Raw genomic sequence first — 18,177 nt, 5'->3', positions numbered from 1 at the left:
CAGTCACTGCAGTAGGCGTTCACCAAGCAAGCACCGGGGCCGAATACTCGGACGAATAATTCGGATGAATTATTGGGACGAGGCAGACTGGATAGTGAAGGTCACAGGGTGGCAAAGCACCGGTGGCCAGAGCGGCAGGAGGGAGCAGGAGAGGCGGCTCGCGAAGAAGGAAGATAGGCAAATGCTGCAGTGACTGCGATGACGAGCGAACGGGCGATGAGAGGTTAAGGGTCGCATGCAGGGCCGCATGCGTTGGGCTCCATTTCCTCTCCGTGACCGCCACGACTCCAGGACCGGTCCCGATAGTTTGGACTGAGCGCTTACACCAGACACTTGACACCAGGCTGGCGCTTCAAAGGACGTCGATGACTGTCATTCGACTCTTTCGCGATGCATGCTGTCGAGCGGTGTCCGTTTTCCTCACGGTCGCCAGCAGTCAGGCTTCAAAGAGGCCCGCCAGGCGGACGACGACAGGATCGGAAATGCTTGGCCGCTGAAACCGAGAGTGTTTCACCAGCAGTGGCATGGCACCTTTTACCACGCTGGCCACGGGCTGATGTGGGTGGCAGCGAATGAAAGACACGAGGCCGAGTTGCTGGGCTTGTGGTCTCTGGTCGTCTTTGGTCCCCGGTTCTTCCCAGCCTTCTTCGCCCTTCTCCTCTCCATTGCAGAGTCACATCGTGGCTGGGCCCCCTGGATCTATCCCTGCGAGCACGAGCCATCCGTCAACGCCGTCCTGGATCCGGTGTAGCGTGTTCGATGGCCTGTCCCTGTCGGCCGCCCTCCGCATGGTGCCAGCGAGATCTCACTGGGTGGTTGGCAGTGGACGGAGCGGAATGCACTTGGCATCATGTGAAGAGGCATTTGAACGACGACCAATGGTTCACAGACTTAGAAGTAACGTGAACAGTGCAGCGCAGCGCAGCGCAGCGCAGGGCGACGAACGAACGGCTCCCTGTTGCCGTGGCGTGCGTTCAGCTCTTCACCTCGCCACACGACTGCTCGTACCTGGTTGCGCATTACTCAGACGACGCAAGGCTGCTCCATACTTAGCACACGAGCATCGTATTCCGCATCAATGATCGACTTTATGCTGCCTGGCAGTGCCAGCGACTTGTGGGGAGGGATCCACAGCGAAAAAGATCCGAAGGGTGAGTGACATCGGCCACGTTGGCGACCTCCAGAAGCCAAGCCAGACTTCACCGCATTCCACCCACTCGCAGCCGAGGGCACACAGCCCCCAGAAATAGGCCAGCGCATTTCTGTGCAGTGCTCGCTACGGAGGCTCAGGAATGCGTATGTGCAAAATGTTTATCGGACTGCCTGCCTGCCGTGGCCCGTGGGAGCTTGTGGAGCAGATCAGCTGGTGCACACAACATGGGACGACTCGGTCTTGTGCGTCCTGAGCGTCCATGGCCGGCGGCAGGGCCGCTTCTGTGACTCGCGTGTTCGCTGGGCCGCCAGAGCGCGCGTGTGTGGCTGTCAGCAGGATGTCCGTCTCCCGTTTGAAGGTGCGCATCCTGATCGCCATGGTAGGCTGGCGAGCTATCGGCCGACCGACCAAAAAAGACCGACTGGCTTTCCCGTGCCGCCCGCGCTCTAGTCTGACTTGTTCGTCACTGGCTGGGAGACTTGGTCGACCAGTCTATTGTCTTGAACGACGCGACCATACGTTTCGTCACGACTCTTGTTACCTTGAAACAAACAGAAGCAAAGAAGGGGAAGTTCGCCAGCCATGGCAGCCACAGCCGTCCGGGGCAGAGGAACCATTCTGCTGTAACGCTGCACGCCTTGTTTCCTTCTCGGCCACTCTTCTGCTGCCCCTGCCACCAGCTCGCTACAAGGCAACGTCACACGGCAAGCTGGGGGCCCGGGGCTGTTCGTCCATCCTCTTCTTCGGCGGTCCTTCCTTGCCTCCGTGCTCTTCCAGGCCTTTCCGGGTAGGGAATGTCGAATGATCATGGCCTCTGCAGAGACGACAGCGCAGGGGAGGCCGGGAGGGACAACCTAGATGCAAAAAAGACATCAGGGGTCGAGCCGCAGGGGCCAGGGGCTGGATGACAGGGGGAGGAGGGTTGGACTCTGGGCCCCAGATCCACCCAGTTGGCGTCCACACTGACGTCTCTTTTGGTGTTTTTGTGCCAGGGGCTGGCGTCGCATCTGACTGGCCACGAGGGCGGCCTTGGGTCACAAGCTGCGGCCTCCAATGGCTCCAAGGACACGGTTCGACGAGACCTGATTGGAGACCGCCTGCGGCCGCCTCGTGAGACCACTACCAATCCCCGCCTCAGGAAGCACCATCGTCTCGACACGACGACATGTTGCTCTGGATTATGGACAACGATGGCTGTTGTGGCCGGGCGCCTGGGCATCCCCATCGTGATGCGATGGACGTGTATGAGGGACTTGTTGTGCGCGAAAAGTCGGCAAGCGAAGCAGATCGACAGGCTAGGACAAGCACACACGATGGGGGTAGGGGAACGATGGCACCTGCACAGCACCTTTGCTCTCACGCTCCCTCCCTCCAGAGGCATGCCGCAGCTAGGCACTGCAAGTGTCCCCTCGACGATGCGATTCCCCCACCCCCGTTGAAGCGTCGTATCACACTGGTGTGCCTTGCAGTAGCCTGTCTGCCATCACCACCACCTGGACCTGGCCCGCTCCGCTGCCCCTTTTTGCTCATTCGCATGCCGGGCTGCGGCTTGCGGGGTTGATCCCAGGTATTGCCACCAGCACGAAAAAAATTCCACAGTCTGTGCATTTCATTCCCAGCTCCCCTTGCTCACCTCACCTCAGCCTCCCTGCTGCGCGTGTTCTCGTCAATCCGAGTCAGGGGCGGGGGGCCTTCTAGCCATCCGTCCCGCGCTGGAGATCGCCACGACCCTCCACTTTTCGGTCCCTGGCTAGTAGCTGGGCGAAACAGCCCGAGGAGGGAGGCATCGCAAGGCACCGTCCTATCACAGCATGCAGTCGGCCATGCCACCATCACCGGCCGGACCCCCCGTACCCCCTGGGTCGATCCATCATGCCTCGAAATCCCATGTCCAGATGCCAAAGTCTTGGCCTGACTGGCCCGTCCTCCTCGCTCGCCTGTCTTGGGCCGCCGCCTAGCAGCGACGCCATGTCTCCCGACCACTCCAAAGTGGGACCTTCTTGATCCAGTCCTCCGCCGACCTGCGAAGGGAACACACTCCCCCTTCCCGCGTCCAACCCTGGATCCATCGACCACCAATCATTCCGGGATCGATGTCCGTTCCCGCGTCTGTTCCTGACCCTGTTTGCCCTCTCCTTCCACTTGCGCCTCTAGCGTCGTGATCCGTACGCCTACGCCGGCATTCGTGCCCGCTGGCCGTCATGGTTGGTCCTTGGGGGGCCTGGCCTTGCAGGCCTCGCAGACCACCTCCTCCTGGAGCACTGACGTCCCCTCCGTTCCTCACGTCCCTGAGTTCCTCTCCTTGTCTTATAAAGTACCCCCTCCATCCCGACATCTACCAACACCCTTCTTTCGTTCATCACGTCTTTCACATTCCTTTCGTGGGCTTCAGATCAGAGCAGCTGTGTCGTTTCGACCTTCTCATTTTTTCACTCCTTCACACGAGGCTAGCCCTTGTCCAAACTTGCTTATCTATCCAAACACGCCTGGCGCATTACCATCCTTTCACAGCAACCAAGTTTCATCAACTCGACGAACAGTCTACACCTGTCTACCAGCTTCCACAGCTTCAGCAATCAAACATAGCAGACATCTCTTGACTAGCTCGCCGGTTTACCACAATCTCTTCGGATATCAAACGACACTGCACTAGAGACATCTACGTCCGGAACGTTCAGAAACACTCTACCGCAGCTTTCACAGCAACTCGTACGATCACTCACGCAACCCACACTCAAAAAATCTCTTACGCAACTCACGAAATCAAAATGTACGCAAAGACTCTTGTTTTCGGCGGCCTGGTCGGTCTGGCCAGCGCCCACATGAAGATGAGCTCCCCCGTCCCCTACGGCGCTGCCAGCCTCGACAACAGCCCCCTCGAGGCCGACGGATCCAACTTCCCCTGCAAGAACAGCGCCTACAGCGCTGACGGCGCCTCCAACGTCTACGCCCTCGGCTCCAGCGGCAACCCCTTGGCCTTCGTTGGCTCTGCCGTCCACGGTGGTGGCTCGTGCCAAATCTCCATCACCTACGACGCCCAGCCGAACAAGAACTCCGTCTGGAAGGTCATCAAGTCTATCGAGGGTGGCTGCCCTGCCCAGGACACCCCTGGCAACCTGCCCGAGAACGCCAACCTCGAGACCCCGTTCAAGTACTCCTTTGACATCCCCAGCGACATCCCCGCCGGCAACGGCACCATTGCCTGGACCTGGTTCAACAAGGTCGGCAACCGTGAGATGTACATGAACTGCGGTCCCGTCACTCTCACCGGCACCGGCGGCTCCGAGTCGGCTTACAACGCGCTTCCTGACATGTTCACCGCTAACATCGGCAACGGATGCGGAACCCCTGCCGACACCGACCTCCAGTTCCCTAACCCTGGCCAAGTTGTCGAGAAGTTGAACGGCGCTACTTCTGTCTTCGCTGCGCCCACTGGAGCTAGCTGCCAGGCTGGCAGTGGTGGCAACGGAGGCGGCAACGGAGGCAGCGAGCCTGCCCCCACCACTGCCCCTCCTACCACTGAGGCTCCCACCCCGACTGGCGGAGCCGGCGGAGCCGCGCCTTCTCTCCCCGGCGGTGTTTTCATCCCCGTCCCCGACACTCAGGCCCCTGCTCCCACTGAGGCGCCTTCATTCGAGCCTGCTCCTGAGCAGCCTTCCACGGAGGAGCCTGCGCCTGCTCCTCAGCCCGAGACTCCCGAGGTCACCGAGCCTACTCCCCAGCCTGAGACTCCCGTCATCACTGACCCCATCTCCGAGGCTCCTGTCCAGGACACTCCTGAGACTGAGGCTCCTGTTCCTCCCACCGACAACAACACTGCCACCACGCCTGGCTCTGCTTGTGCCAACGAGGGCGAGTGGAACTGCGTCGGTGGCACCTCCTTCCAGCGCTGTGCCAGCGGAGCTTGGTCCGTCGTCATGCAGCTTGCTGCTGGCACTAGTTGTGAGGCTGGCCAGAGCGCCAACATCAACATGATTGTGACCCGCAACGGCAGGAAGCGCGTAATCCGCAGCATTTCTGCCTAAAGAGACGGCGATCTTTCGATCTTGTTCTCTTCAAACAAAGTGTGATACCCGTAGGGAACATGATGGGCCATCTGGGACTTGGGGGCGGTATTATGGATAAGGTTACGGGTACCAAACGGGTGGGGGCAGGTTCACGGGGTGTTTGGGTCATTTTTATCATTGAGGAGTCATGGCATGGTCCAGTGGCATCTTCCTTCCGCATTTTTTCTTGTACATAGAAACATTATCTTATGCATGTCACCGATTGGTGAACGGGCAACGTGTACGGTTAGATCAGAGCATCCTTACAGGAGCATCTTGAGTATCAACAAAACACATTCCAGATGTACTCTGAGAACTCAAACACCTTTTGTGTCGCGACCGCGCTGCAATTTGACGTCGCGGAATGTAGGCACTCTCATCAGTTCACAGAGCCGCAAACCAGACAAATTTCGACAACGGAGTGTCTCGAACACAGTCTTTCATCTGATATCAGCCGGTACATATCGTTTCCGACTGCCTTGCAGAGAGTATGAACTTTGATGCAAAAGATTATCGGCGTTTGTAGTATCCACTGCCAACGCTCATGTAGGCACTGCTCATCACAGCCACGTATCGCCAGCCCCGTGTTCTCCTATGTGGCGTTTTCTCAGTCTCCCCAACCAGCTTCGCCTAGGATTGGTGTTGCCTTTCCTCAACGATTCAAGCTGTATCGGCACCACCGATGGGTCCGCATCGATGCCCACGTGCGCCCTCCCGTCAACGCCGATGTACCTCCCGAAACTAAACGTGGGAGACTCGTACTGCTTGGGGCTGCACTCCCTTACGGCCGTGCTGGCCGCCACGTAGGCCAGCACGGAGGCGATGTTTGTCGGCATCCGTGGCAAGAAGAAGACGATGGACCAGCCGTAGAGCACGGCGGCGACGACGAGGCTGAGGCTGAGGATGGTCGTACTGACGATGAAGGCAGGTTCGGACATAAAGATGCGCGTCTCACGGGCCCATCGCTGGCCTTCAAAGGCCGGCTCGGCAGAGGTATCATTATCAAAGATGAAGGAGTTGAGGCCGAGGAACAGGGCGAAGAGACGTGTGTACATCGGGCCCACGTGATTGAGCATGGTTTCCGGGCTCGGCAGGGGCTGGAGGGGGTCGACAAAATCGGAACTGTTCGTTTCCAGCCTGATGAGTTCGCTCATCCAGTCGCGGGTGAAGGTGTGGTTATGCCAGCGCCCCTCGGCTTTAGCGATGATGTTGTTCGAAACAATGATAAGGTTGTCTGTCTGGTTAGTGAAGCCAGGGTAACCGAGGCCGTACTCCATCTCGCTGGCCTTTTCGTATTCGAGGACGTGACCTTCGGTGTTGATCGTGACGTCAAACAAGGCAGTGCGGAAGCGAGGATAACAGAGCACGAAGCCAGACTCCACGGTGCCATTGGCGTCGCTGCCGTTCGATGTTCGACCCCAGCCCATGATGAACGTCTTTGCGCATGGTTCGGCCAGCCTGCCAGATAGAAATGTGTCTGGGGATTCGACGGAAGACGGGCCCTGCGGTGGTGCTGTAGATTCGTTCAAGCGAAGGTATTCTGGTTGATAGACATCGGTGCATCCGAGAGACTTCGCTATAGAGTGCTTGTCCTTGAAGTCGGTTAAATCCACTGAGGGTGGTTGCGTGTTCGATGTAGCCGTCTCGCATTGGGGATCAATACCATATCCACGTGTCCGCCCCCGAAGAATTTCGGTTGTGTTTTTACCGCCAGCCTGGTATGCGGAGAATGGCTGGAAGAAGTACTCTGTCGAGGTCCAAGGCGGGAGTGTTGTGTTCAAAGTGATGTTGGCTGAAGTGACGTAGAAGTGCTCCTCATACGGATAGGGCATCCTGAGCATGTTGGCGAAAGTAGTGAGGGAGCCATTACTTAGTCGTGGTGCCGCATCGTGTTTGAATTGAATCGAGTATTCAGAACGCGTGGGACCTTCGTTAAACAGACCACCAAGGCCAACGGCCAGAACATCGCAAAGAAGCGCCATGATACAAACTATGGCCAGCATATAGTGTCGTGCCCGCAGTGCGCGCCAGACCACGAGTTGCGGCGGAATCGAGGTGTAGGTTGCGTCGACCGATCCTCTACTTGTGCTTCGACCTTCGAAAAGGTCCTTGAACGGTTGGAGGACGCAAAGAAGGCGGTTTACCAGCACCCAGAATGGCTCTATCAGAGTCGCAAGCACTGTTGGAATGAAACTTTGTAAAATCAGTAGAACCTCAAAGCTTTCAGAGGGACGGATGAGACCTGGTGATTGACTGCTGTTAGCAGACAAAATGGATATGGAAGGAGGGTAACAGACCACCAAGAGCTTCTTCCTTTACTTTCAAGTATGTAAGCCCAGCTAGCATTGCCAGTAAAGCCATGATAAAAGCAATGCCACTGCATGTTCGAAGAGCTAGCGGCTCAACAGGTTCGTAATGACCTGCAGAAGGCCGGAAGAGCGACAGGATCCTGTCAGGCCGATCTCCTGACCCCAAGACCTTGAGTTCTGTGGCACCAGATGCAGAATCACACCCGCAGCATAATCTGAACCTTTCGTCCTCGAACTCATTACGAAGCTTCTCTTCAGGCGTAGATCCCTGCCCAGAGAACTCATTAAGCAGCTCTGGGCTCTTCCGGATAACCTGAATCAGTGCGCTGACAGATCCTGGTTCTCCCAGTAGCTTACTCTCCTTGGCTTGAATACACCAGAGGAGTGCCAGCGACATGGCACCAACAAGCAGGAGCAGAGTCTCGACGACAATGGATATCGGTCTACTGACGATGAACCCATGCATAAAATATGTCGCCGCGCCATTCGTGGGAGCTACATCATCCGCATCTGCCAGGACCTTGTTGACAGCCAGATGAAAGAGCATCTTTTGTGGCGCCACGAATGCTTGCCCTAGCGCGGTATGGTTGCCATAATCTTTGGCCGGTTTGCTAGGGTCCGATCCAACTGCAAAGCCAACCATGGGAGACGCAGGCAAAGAAAAGCCGGTGTCATAAAGGCGGGTGTACTGCTCCAGGAAATGGTGAGCATACCAATCCCGATCCGTCGCGACAGCTGACACTCCGCTGCCGAGGAGATAATGGAGGCCCGTATGGTTGAACTCTGTGTCCAAAAGTGTTTCGCGAGGGCCAAGAGGAATGATGCTGTCCTCAATCGGAATAGATCTAGGTCCTGAGACGGTGGCAGATACCTTTTGCTTGTAGTACGTCGCCTCGCAAAACACCGCCGTTACGTTGGTCTTGCCCACCTCGACAAAAGCACTCCAAATAGCCAAAAACTGGTTTGACGTATTGCGGGAACAAGTTGGGCCAGCTAGGAAATAATCTGCATGAGCATCGTTGTGATACCCAATGTAAAGCAACCTAAAAGGATATTTGCCTGCGTGTGAGTTGTATGGGACTATCGTACTGGCATTACAGCCTCGCCCGTTATTGAAGTGATAGGCGCCATAGATTGGGCTATCGCTGATAGCCGCGGGCCAACACTCAAGTTCGGTGGTCAGTTTCGTGGTCGTGCCTGTCCAGTTCGCCGCCGGCCCACCAGTGTCGGGAGACTGGGATGCTTTGAAGGGCAACAGAGTATAATCGGGTGTTGTAAAAGGCAGAAGTGGCTGGCCAAGCCATGTTGTCGCAAACCCGACGTTCATGATGGACTGGTCGAGCAAAACGGATTGGTTACTTGCAGGCAGAAACGACGAGGTTATGGCCCACTGGAAGCTGCTTTTTGACAACCACTAGCCCTGATCCGATGACGGAACTTTGAAGAGGTGTGATGAGCCAGAAGATAATTATCATGCTGATGCCAGTAAGAAACGTCGGCCAGTGACTTCAAGTTCAGGTCAGCTTCTAGGCAGATTGCCACCATGATGTCCCGAGCTTGGCCCCGTACAAGCCGGGTCTGGAGACATAGATGCCGAGGCAAAGGAATCTACTGACCGGCGTTTAGCAGCGCTGAATGGAACGAAGCCAATGAAGTTGTAAGGATATTCCGAGAAGAGTGAATCTTTTCCGGTAGCGCCGTTTGTCGCAGACAACTCGAGCCAGGGTTGGATCCGTTTGACATCCAGGTCAACCCAACTCCATATCATACTGTAAAACACAGCAACTATTGTAGGTAGAAAGAGGTAGGCGAAATTGGTTGCAGCAGTGTTGTCTTCCGGCTGGTGGACAAGGGCTAAGCCGCCCTCGCGGTTGCTTTGTACTGCGAGTAGCTCCGTGCCGATTGCAATGAGTGCAGAGATGATGGTAAAGGGCAGAAGAGTCTGTGCTCGCATTGACATGGGTTTCCAGCCATGCTTATGCTCTAGGACAATTAGTCTTCTTGTGATACTAATAGTAATTCGGATCGAACCTCATACCACCGACCAGGCTGCACTCGCTGTCCGTCTTCTCTAGTGTCCATGGGAAACTCGACTTTCGAGACTCTGTTCGTCCTGAAGGTGTCGTCTCCTCCGCCGGGGAGGTATTCCGTGAGTCTTTGTCATACGAAGAGACCTCTGTCAGCGCGACCACAGGCCTCTTGCTCGTCCAGAACATGGCGAGGTGCAACAAAATAACCACCAGAAGAGTAAACTCTGGCAGCTATAAAGAAAGAGGAAACGGCCCTAGGGCTAGACGAGCAAGGAAGAAAGAGGACGAAAGCCCAGAGACGAGCGGCCCGTCCCACGCGGGAACGCTGCCGCGTCTTATGGCACTAAGAGAGCCGCCCATGGAGAGGAGGCGGTCCCGGTGGAACGGTCGACCAAGATGAACTCGTAGTGTGCCTCCATGTCGCCGGCCTGTGATTCGCCGGTGACAAGCTGCGGTTGGTACGAGGTTATGCAAGGCACAGCAGCTGTGCCTGTCAAAGCGGGGACTGAAACGCGCGGAAGCTGGATGAGGTCGCTTGAATGGTCATCGCGATGGGCAGTGATGAATGGGAGCGTGCTATTAAGCGCCGACAACCGGGAGCTTGGGGGCGGATAGGCGGGGGCCCCCCACACAAGCGCGAAGAGGTCTCGCTCGTCAATAGCAGAGTACGGTCGATTATGATAACCGCATAACGGATGTTGGTTTCTGCACGATATCTCGGCAATTGAGCATATTGGCGTACTTGGGTGCTAGCACAGGGAGAGAGGAATGCTGAAGGGGGATGAGGCTTGGCTGGTGCACTATGTGGCGTTGGACTTCTTAGCTCAGCAACGCAGCCTGCGACGACAACGTATGGGACCTCCTCTCATTGATCATCCGAGGGTACTGCTGAGAGTGGTGAAGGTGCTATTGCATGACAACCTGCGGATAGGCACGATTGCTCTCAGTCGAATTCCATTTCACGATAGTGCATCAGGTGCAACATTTGAAATGCTTTGGATATGGCCAAGCCGCCTCCGATGGCTGCTTCGAATATGTCCGTCTCCAAAGGCGAGCCGGGATTGCTGCATTCGGTCGCTGCACACGCTAATCTTGGGGGTGTGAATCAGTACGTCCTACAGTGTTGGACGCCGAGGGACCCGAGTCAGTGCATCAGTACGTCTGCTGGCGAAAGGTCGGGCCAACACGCTCAGTCCCGTTGGTGACGAGGCCCCAAATTCCGACCTTCCAGATGTGCAGTGTATTGGTCGCATGACTTCCACATGGTTGCATCGAGAGATGACCAGTGATCGGTCGCCGACCCACTTACACTTAACCTTATCGGAGAGCAGATGCTCGCTATATAGAGAGAGGTATGCTGTGCAGACCGTGTCCAGAATTCGTCCATTGAGGCTGCTGTTGCTTGGGTGGCCATCATTCAGGTATACCAAGTGATGACAAGCGCTGAGCACGGGGAAGCGAAAGGGTCCAAGCCGCCAAGCACCGGAGTCAGTTGCTGGTAGCGTCGTACGTGTCGTGAAGAGTGGAGGTTCTGACGAATTTCCAAACGGGAATGTCGCCATGGCCGCTCCACGCTCCATGGATGGCCGATAGTGGCGTTGAATTCGGCGATTTGTAATCCGATGTCGTTGCAGGCATCCTTCCCAACTGCCCTGACGAGAGCTGCTGAGGTCAAGCCCGTCTCCCCAGATCTATTTTGTACTTTCTCATCTTGTTGACTATTGTCCGACGACCTGTCCAAGATTGGCCACGTGGGATTTCGCCGTCCGACCGTTCTGCCTTCCACACCGATCACTGAAAGCAGTCTGTCTCAGCCCCGAGTGAGACTTGCACGGACCCGACATGGAGACCCCGTTGACCACTCGGCCGAAGCCGCCGCCTCTGGACTTGAGCCACCACTACTCGACCATCACCAATCTGCGGGAGCCCAGCGCCATTAAGAAGTACTACAAGTACTTTCAGATTCCAGGATTGGGCAACCTAGCGGGAGGTGAGTCTGATAAAGCTCGACGTTGATGCGTCTCCAATCGTCCTACCCGAGCAACAACTATACTGTCACACTGCATACGCCATCTCCAGCCCATCCATGATTCGATCGCAAAGGCTGTCTCCATTCCCTCGCCTCCACAATCCAGCGGCATAAAGGGTGCCAATTGCTGATTCAGTCTTCCAGGTCTCCCGAACGCCCAATTCTTCCCCTTCGACACACTCGAAGCGCAAGCCGCCAAACCTGAACGATGGACACCCTCGCCCAACGAGCCCCCAAACCCGGAGGCCCTCGCCGACCGGCTGGCTGTGTCTGGCCTGTCGTCGGCTCCGAATGGTGTAGCTAAGAACAAGCATGCCGACACATGCAAGACGAAGGCGACCAAGCACAAAGACGACGGGCCTCAAAACGCACAGCATCTTACTGTGCCCATGAGCGATCCCCAAACAGATCCCTTCAGGAAGATTGACGTCACCACGGCTCTCCAGTACGGAACCGCAGAAGGCTACGCACCGCTCCTGGCCTACATACGCCACTTTGCCCGCACAAACCTTCACCCCAATGTCCCCTATGCAAAGGGCCCCGAGGTCATCCTCACCTGCGGTTCGACAGACGGCATGGCCAAGTCACTCGAGCTCCTCGTGACCCCGTGGGATGCCCGTCATGATTCCCCACGCGACCGCCCCCACCTCCTTGTTGAGAAGTTCCTCTACTCCAACGTCCTCGCGCAGAGCATGCCCCGTGGCGTGCGGCCTGTGCCCGTCGAGATCGACGCCGAGGGCATGCGTGCCGACGGACCTGGCGGGCTTGAGGAAGTCCTCAGTGGGTGGAACGATCTTGACGGCAAGAGGCCTCGCATCATGTACACCGTCACCATGGGCCACAACCCAACGAGCGGCGTCCTGTCTGTCGAGAGGCGCAAGGCCATCTATGCGCTGTGCCAGAAGTACGATGTCATCATCGTCGAGGACGACCCGTACTGGTATCTTCAGTACCCGTCCGCTGCGGCCGAGGAGGCCGCCTCGCGAGGCAAGCCTGTGCCGCCGCCCAAGCCGACACCGAAGCCGGTCAATTCGTCTGGCTACGAGTTTCTCGATTCCCTGGTGCCGTCTTACCTCAGCATTGATGTTGACGGCAGAGTCATTCGACTCGACACCTTTTCCAAGACGATCGCCCCCGGCTGCCGCCTCGGCTGGATAACCGCACAACCTGAGTTCATCGAGCGCTTCACAAGGTAAGCCCATTCTACCTCCCATTGTTTCCCCCCCCCCCATAGAGCACCAACCTGACATCAACGACGCAGAATCACCGAAACGACCACCCAGCAGCCCTTCGGGCTTTCGTGCAAGGCCTGGTCTCGGAGCTTCATCATCGGCTCTCCAGCCCGGACGCGCAAGGCCGCGTACGCCGCCCTGCCGGCGGCTCAGCGCCTCGCCTTTTGCGGCTGGGACACGTCGGGCTGGGTGCGCTGGCTCGCGGCCTCCGGGCCAGTACGAGCGGGGCATGTGCGCATGGCGCGAATCCTCGAAGCGGGCGACCACCAGCTCAAGCAGTCGACGCCGACGCGCGACGACCTCGCCGACTGGGGCGTCGTCACCAAGACGCGCCTCTATGACTTTGACTGGGCCCGCGGCGGCATGTTCCTCTGGCTGCGGCTGCGGTTCGAGACGCACCCGCTGTGGCAGGCCCGGGGCCGCGGCACTGCCGACGGCGGCCTCGACGTCGTCGACGGCGCCGTGCTGAGCCATGCTCTCCTGGCGCTCGGCACGCGGCGGCCGCACCTCGTCATCCCGGCGCCGGGCCTCATGTTTGCTGCCGACGAGAGGATCAGGTCCGAGAGCGCGTGGGCGTACTTCAGGCTCTGCTTTGCGGCTGTGGCGGAGGAGGAGATTGAGCCCTGCTCGGAGCGCTTCGTTGGCACTGTGCACAAGTTCTGGCGGATCAAGAGCGTGCGCGAGATTGAGGAGCTCTTGGATGAGTTCAATGGCGCCGAGGCGCTTGGGGACGAGGGCATGGGCAATTTGATGGGCATGGGCATGGGATGCTGAGTGCGGCTCACGATGGAGCCTTCACAGTGGTAGAATCATACCTAGTCTACGAGACACGACAATTATGACAGACAGACTACAAACATGCCGAGACCTGTTGAGGTGAGACGTGCGAAACTACGATTTTTTTCCTGTCAGCAAAATGCACATGTACATCACAGGGGGTAGCGGAAGACGTTGGTGTAGAGTCATAATGGGAATCTTCTTTCATTGATGAAGAGGTCAACATTCCTAGTTGCCATTACGCCCCGAGTAGAAACCATGCATGCCAGAGCCAAACTCTCGTCCCTTTTCCCGACGTCGTACGCAGATACCGAAACCGAAACCACTCCTCTTTGCGAGGGCGGTCTTAGTTCTTCTTCTGGGCAGCCTCCTTGGCGAACACTGCGGCGTAGGGGTTGAGGCGGAGCATGACCTGCTTGTTGCGCAGAGGGTTCTTCTTCTGCACGGCGGAGCGGCGGGTGGTGGGGCCACCCTTGGCCTCGCGGATGGCCGACTGGGTCTCCTGGGAGTTGATGAGACGGCTGAGGTCAGACTGGGAGATGATGTTGGAGGGCAGGAGGAAGTCCTTCTTGAGCTCGGAGGGGGTGGTGGTGGTGCCGTAGATGGTGTCGAGGGCCTTGAAGGCGGCCGAGGTCCAGACGATGAAGCGGCCGAGGTGACCACCGGGGGCGAGCTGGAGGAGGTTGAGGTCGGTGACGGCGGAGGTCTCGACACCGGCAATGTTGCGGAATCCAGAGATGAGCTCCTTGCCGTCAACCTCGGGGTCGTAGACGACCAGGGGGCCGCGGCGCTGGCGGAAACGACGACCACGCATCTTACCCTTACCGGCACGGAGCTTCTTGGACTTCTTGACCTTGTCGAGGTCAGGGCCGGCACCGACGGACTTCAGGAGACCGGCGGCGGCAGAGGTCTTGGCGAAAGCGGCGCTCTTGAAGGCATCAGAGTCGATGACGAGGGGAACCTCGACGACGTTGGAGATACGGTGGCCACGGGCGAGCAGGAGGGGAGCGACGGCAGAGGCAGCCAGGGCAGAGGCAACAGCGTAGCGCCTGAGGTTTGGTCAGTATTTTTCTTCCTCTTCGAATTCTGGTGCAGGAGAGCGGGAAAAAAACATACTTCTGGCCCAGGTTGACCTTGACGTGCCACTTGCGCCAGACCTTGGTAGGGGCGAACATGCGACCGGAACGGCACATGTTACCGAAGGCAGCCTGACCGGCACGGTGGGTACCACCACCAGAGACACGGGGAATACGGGCGACGGCACGACCTGTGGTGTTTTTGTCAGTACAAAAAGTCCAACGGTACGAGATGTTCCCCAAGAGGCAGCCGACGTCGAGCCTGCGCACGCCCGGAATTTCTCTTCCCGCGGCAGTTCCCACTCTTGCCGTGCGCAGTACCGTCGAGCAGTTCGGCTTCCTTCCTTCATCCTTCTCATGGGATCTCCAGGTGACGACTAACCAGTTCCCCAAGACTCGGCGGAAGTCTGTTCACCGGCCTTCTCGCTCACGGCGTAAGGCTGGCGCTTGTTCTTGGCCAGACCCTTGTGCACATCCTGGACGATATCGGTACGGATCGGGCTGGAGAAGACGACGGGCCAGGTGTGGGTGTTGCCGGTGGCCTTGCCATCGCCGCCGATGATGGTGACAGTAGGTCGCGAAGCCATTGTGAATTGGTGATCGACCCTGCAGAGGAAAATGTCAAATTAGTTGTCTGGTTGACAGTCGAGCTGAGGTTCAGCTGCGAGAGGAAAAATTGAGGCTGCAAATTTTCGTACCTGGGTCTGGGTGGACTTCGTGCTGTTGGTTAGTGACGGGAGTGAAGGTTGCGACTCGGAGGGCTCACGAGAGAAATTCACCAGATTATTTTCTCACAGTCGCGGTGCCCAGTTTGGTGGGCAGACCCTAAGCGGTACGTACCCACATTTGGCGAGTGGTGGGGTACACAGTCACGTGAGCTACCGCGAAAATCGCCGCTCGGCCGCTTGGCCGCTTCCAACTAGGTAAGTAGGTGCCTCAATTGTGCACTGTGCAACTAAATCCACATCGCCGCTGTCACCATCTGCCCAATGATTTCCGGTACTTGCATATTGCTGTTTCAGCGCTATTCACCACCCAGTCTCCCAGTGCTGTCCATTAATCTGCAGCACACAATGCTGGAGCGAACTGTCTCTCGACTGTGTCTTGACAATGTGAATATTACTCCAACGTAGGAAAACAGACACGCCAACAATCGTCAGTGTTTCTCATCCTATCATATCTATCTGGTATTCTTTCTGATTTCATTATTCATATGATTGCTTCGTCGAATCTTCCATGGCCATGATCATTCCCACTTCTTCCACGTGCTGATGAGCTTTTCCATCTCCTTCTCCGTCCACTCATCCTGTCCCCGACGCTTGTCCAGGCGGGCCAGCTCGGCGTGAATGCTCGCCTCAATTTTCTGTCTCTCCAACACCTTATCCTCCAGATACTTGACATCGTTGCGCCGACATGCTTTTCTAAACACCTCACGCATGCGCTCAGAGTAGAGTTGGCAAGTCGCGATGCTCAGTTGCTTCGGCCGCATGGAAAAGTTTCGGGCAACCTGACCGTCTTGGAGAATCCGGGGTTTCACAACGTCATCGTAGCAGTCGCCGCAGACCGCCAGTTCTGGTAAGTGCTGCATGACATACCAATTTTCCCCCGCCACAGGGCGATCCTCGCGACACTCCGTGAACATGGAGATGCGATCAATCGTCTTGGCAAGGCTTGGAATATTCGGTGCCGAGGTCGCCGCGATAGCCTGGTCGCACGTTGTTTCCATGGCGTCGAAATAAAGCACGAATCGCTTGCGATCGGGATGGTAACGCATGGCACAAATATTATTCGAAGGCAACGCCATTGCCTGAGTTTGTATGAAACACCCTGTAAGACTGGGCAGGAGGACTTCGATTGTTTTGGCGCATTCATAACAGACGTTGAAATCGGGCAAAGTGCCATCCCGGTTTGGGTTCTGGATGGAGTACCAAGACCGCAGCACAACGCGGTCCCCTGGACACGGCTGGTTCTTCGCAATCTTCGCAATCTGGTGGAAAAGTCGCAAATCGGGCTGGTTGTATTTGAGCGTTAATAACCAGGCGATGCGATACCACGGCGACGTCCCAAAGTCACAACTGATGGGCTTGTCGATAGACCTGAACAGGTTGGCCTTGAATTCGCTGCGAAATGACGACTTTCCGAAGACGCCCGAGCAACAATCAGGGCAGATGTTGAAGTTGTCGCAGTGAGGTAAGCAGAGCCAATCTATTTTGCCAGCCACGCCTTTGGTCCTGGGGCAGTCCGGAATTTGAACAGGGCCATCTCGCCCTGCATCTTCTGAATAGCGACGGTAGGCACCCACCGGCCGGTCGACGGTCAGGCTGTTCTTGGAGGGGTCGAAAGGAGCGGGCGGCCATGCTTGATCCTGACGCAGATCGAACTGTAATGTCGACGCTCGAGCTTCCGGTGTCACTGGCCTTGGGGGTCGTGTAAGGTCAACCGAATGGAATGGTTCGGGTGGCATGAAAGGCATCACAGCCGGCACCGATGCAGATGGTGCCAAAGTCGGCGGCACTCGGGAGCGAGAACGTGGTACTCGACGCTCCTCTTCACGAGGTCCCATGATATCTTTCCGCGGCAGGATGTCGTCCTCAGGATACGGCAAGGTGGACTCGCGGCTACTCCGAGGCGTGGGAAAGGTGGCGGAACTGCGAGGGCCTTGCGGCTGTAAACTTTCTTCAAAGGACTTGCCGGAAATCTGCGGAGATGGGATTGGCGAAGTGGGAGCTCGTGACCTCGATCGGCCGCTCAGGGGCTTCGTACGTTCCTGAGTGGGAGTCGACAAGTACGGCCGGTCATCGTGAATCACTGTCGATCGTCTTCGTCGGGTGTTTGAAGATGGGGCCTTGGCTGCGTAGTCACTGCTGGATGAACTACCGTCGCGTTGTTTTCGTAGTGGCGAATCTCGCCGATACGTCGAATTACGCTGCTCGCGCCTTCGTTCGTATCGGGAAGAGCTGTCTTCTCTGTATTCATCTCGGCGGCGAGATGACTCGCTGGGCCGGTCATCTGGCTCCTTCATAACAGGCCTAGGAGCATCGGCGTTCATGGTCGAACGTCTGGTTGCTCCTGGACTCATCGATTGAGTTGGGCGGCCGGACGTCTCTTCTGATCTCCTCTCCACCAGGTTGGACCGGCTTCGCTGCGGTGCCAGCGGCCTACTCTGACTCTTTGAATAGTCATAGTAGACCTTATCGCGTCCGCCAGTTGAGTGTTTTATAACCTGCGGCGAGAGAAGCTCCTCTTTTGTCGCCGAGACGCGCTTCCTGGTCTGAGGCGTAAAGTATTCAGGAGGGTCAATGGCGTGGTTTGTTGACTTGCTGCGGTGGTGGTTCTTTGCCTGGGGCTCTTTCATTTCAAGTTCTGTTTCGATGCGAGGCAAATCCTGTCTGCTCTTGCGCCTCTCCAGCGGCACTCGTGGTTCTGCGAGCTTCTCATCTCCGGAGGGAGGGGCGTATTTCCAAGCGGTATTTGCCTCGTAGTCACAATTTGTGCTTACAGTTGGTTCACATTTGTCCCCCTTAT

General features: G+C 57.1%; 6 protein-coding genes across 6 annotated transcripts in view; 2 read left to right on the top strand and 4 right to left on the bottom strand.

The window, feature by feature from the left end:
* Positions 1–2,509: 2,509 nt before the first annotated feature.
* On the bottom strand, positions 2,510–3,356 carry VDBG_04116 (predicted protein; the record flags this gene model as incomplete). The annotated part of the gene is made up of 3 exons (XM_003006117.1): positions 2,510–2,701; positions 2,792–3,090; positions 3,188–3,356. The coding sequence occupies 3 exons, from the start codon at positions 3,354–3,356 to the stop codon at positions 2,510–2,512; spliced, it is 660 nt and encodes a 219-aa protein (XP_003006163.1).
* Positions 3,357–3,485: 129 nt separating this feature from the next.
* On the top strand, positions 3,486–5,178 carry VDBG_04115 (conserved hypothetical protein; the record flags this gene model as incomplete). The annotated part of the gene is made up of 1 exon (XM_003006116.1): positions 3,486–5,178. One exon carries the CDS (start codon positions 3,922–3,924, stop codon positions 5,176–5,178), a length of 1,257 nt encoding a protein of 418 aa, XP_003006162.1.
* A 581-nt stretch (positions 5,179–5,759) lies between these two features.
* Positions 5,760–9,724, bottom strand: VDBG_04114 (conserved hypothetical protein; the record flags this gene model as incomplete). Its single annotated transcript, XM_003006115.1, has 4 exons — positions 5,760–7,378; positions 7,497–8,905; positions 9,125–9,491; positions 9,547–9,724. 4 exons carry the CDS (start codon positions 9,722–9,724, stop codon positions 5,760–5,762), a joined length of 3,573 nt encoding a protein of 1,190 aa, XP_003006161.1.
* A 1,266-nt stretch (positions 9,725–10,990) lies between these two features.
* VDBG_04113 (aromatic amino acid aminotransferase) lies at positions 10,991–13,573 on the top strand (the record flags this gene model as incomplete). Its single annotated transcript, XM_003006114.1, has 3 exons — positions 10,991–11,528; positions 11,712–12,759; positions 12,829–13,573. The coding sequence occupies 3 exons, from the start codon at positions 11,381–11,383 to the stop codon at positions 13,571–13,573; spliced, it is 1,941 nt and encodes a 646-aa protein (XP_003006160.1).
* Positions 13,574–13,922: 349 nt separating this feature from the next.
* Positions 13,923–15,239, bottom strand: VDBG_04112 (60S ribosomal protein L4; the record flags this gene model as incomplete). Its single annotated transcript, XM_003006113.1, has 3 exons — positions 13,923–14,625; positions 14,693–14,843; positions 15,035–15,239. 3 exons carry the CDS (start codon positions 15,237–15,239, stop codon positions 13,923–13,925), a joined length of 1,059 nt encoding a protein of 352 aa, XP_003006159.1.
* Positions 15,240–15,898: 659 nt separating this feature from the next.
* VDBG_04111 (conserved hypothetical protein) overlaps positions 15,899–18,177 on the bottom strand; it is a gene marked incomplete at both ends in the record, with an annotated part of 2,880 nt that continues 601 nt past the window's right edge. The window contains one exon of the mRNA XM_003006112.1: positions 15,899–18,127. Within this exon, the coding sequence (XP_003006158.1) occupies positions 15,899–18,127 (2,229 nt within the window). The remainder of the gene's footprint in view (positions 18,128–18,177) is intronic.

Source organism: Verticillium alfalfae, genomic scaffold (assembly GCF_000150825.1).
Source record: "Verticillium alfalfae VaMs.102 supercont1.4 genomic scaffold, whole genome shotgun sequence".
NCBI lineage: Eukaryota > Fungi > Ascomycota > Sordariomycetes > Glomerellales > Plectosphaerellaceae > Verticillium > Verticillium alfalfae.
The sequence above is the reverse complement of the archived record's forward strand: the minus strand, read 5'-3'. Positions and strand labels throughout refer to the sequence as shown.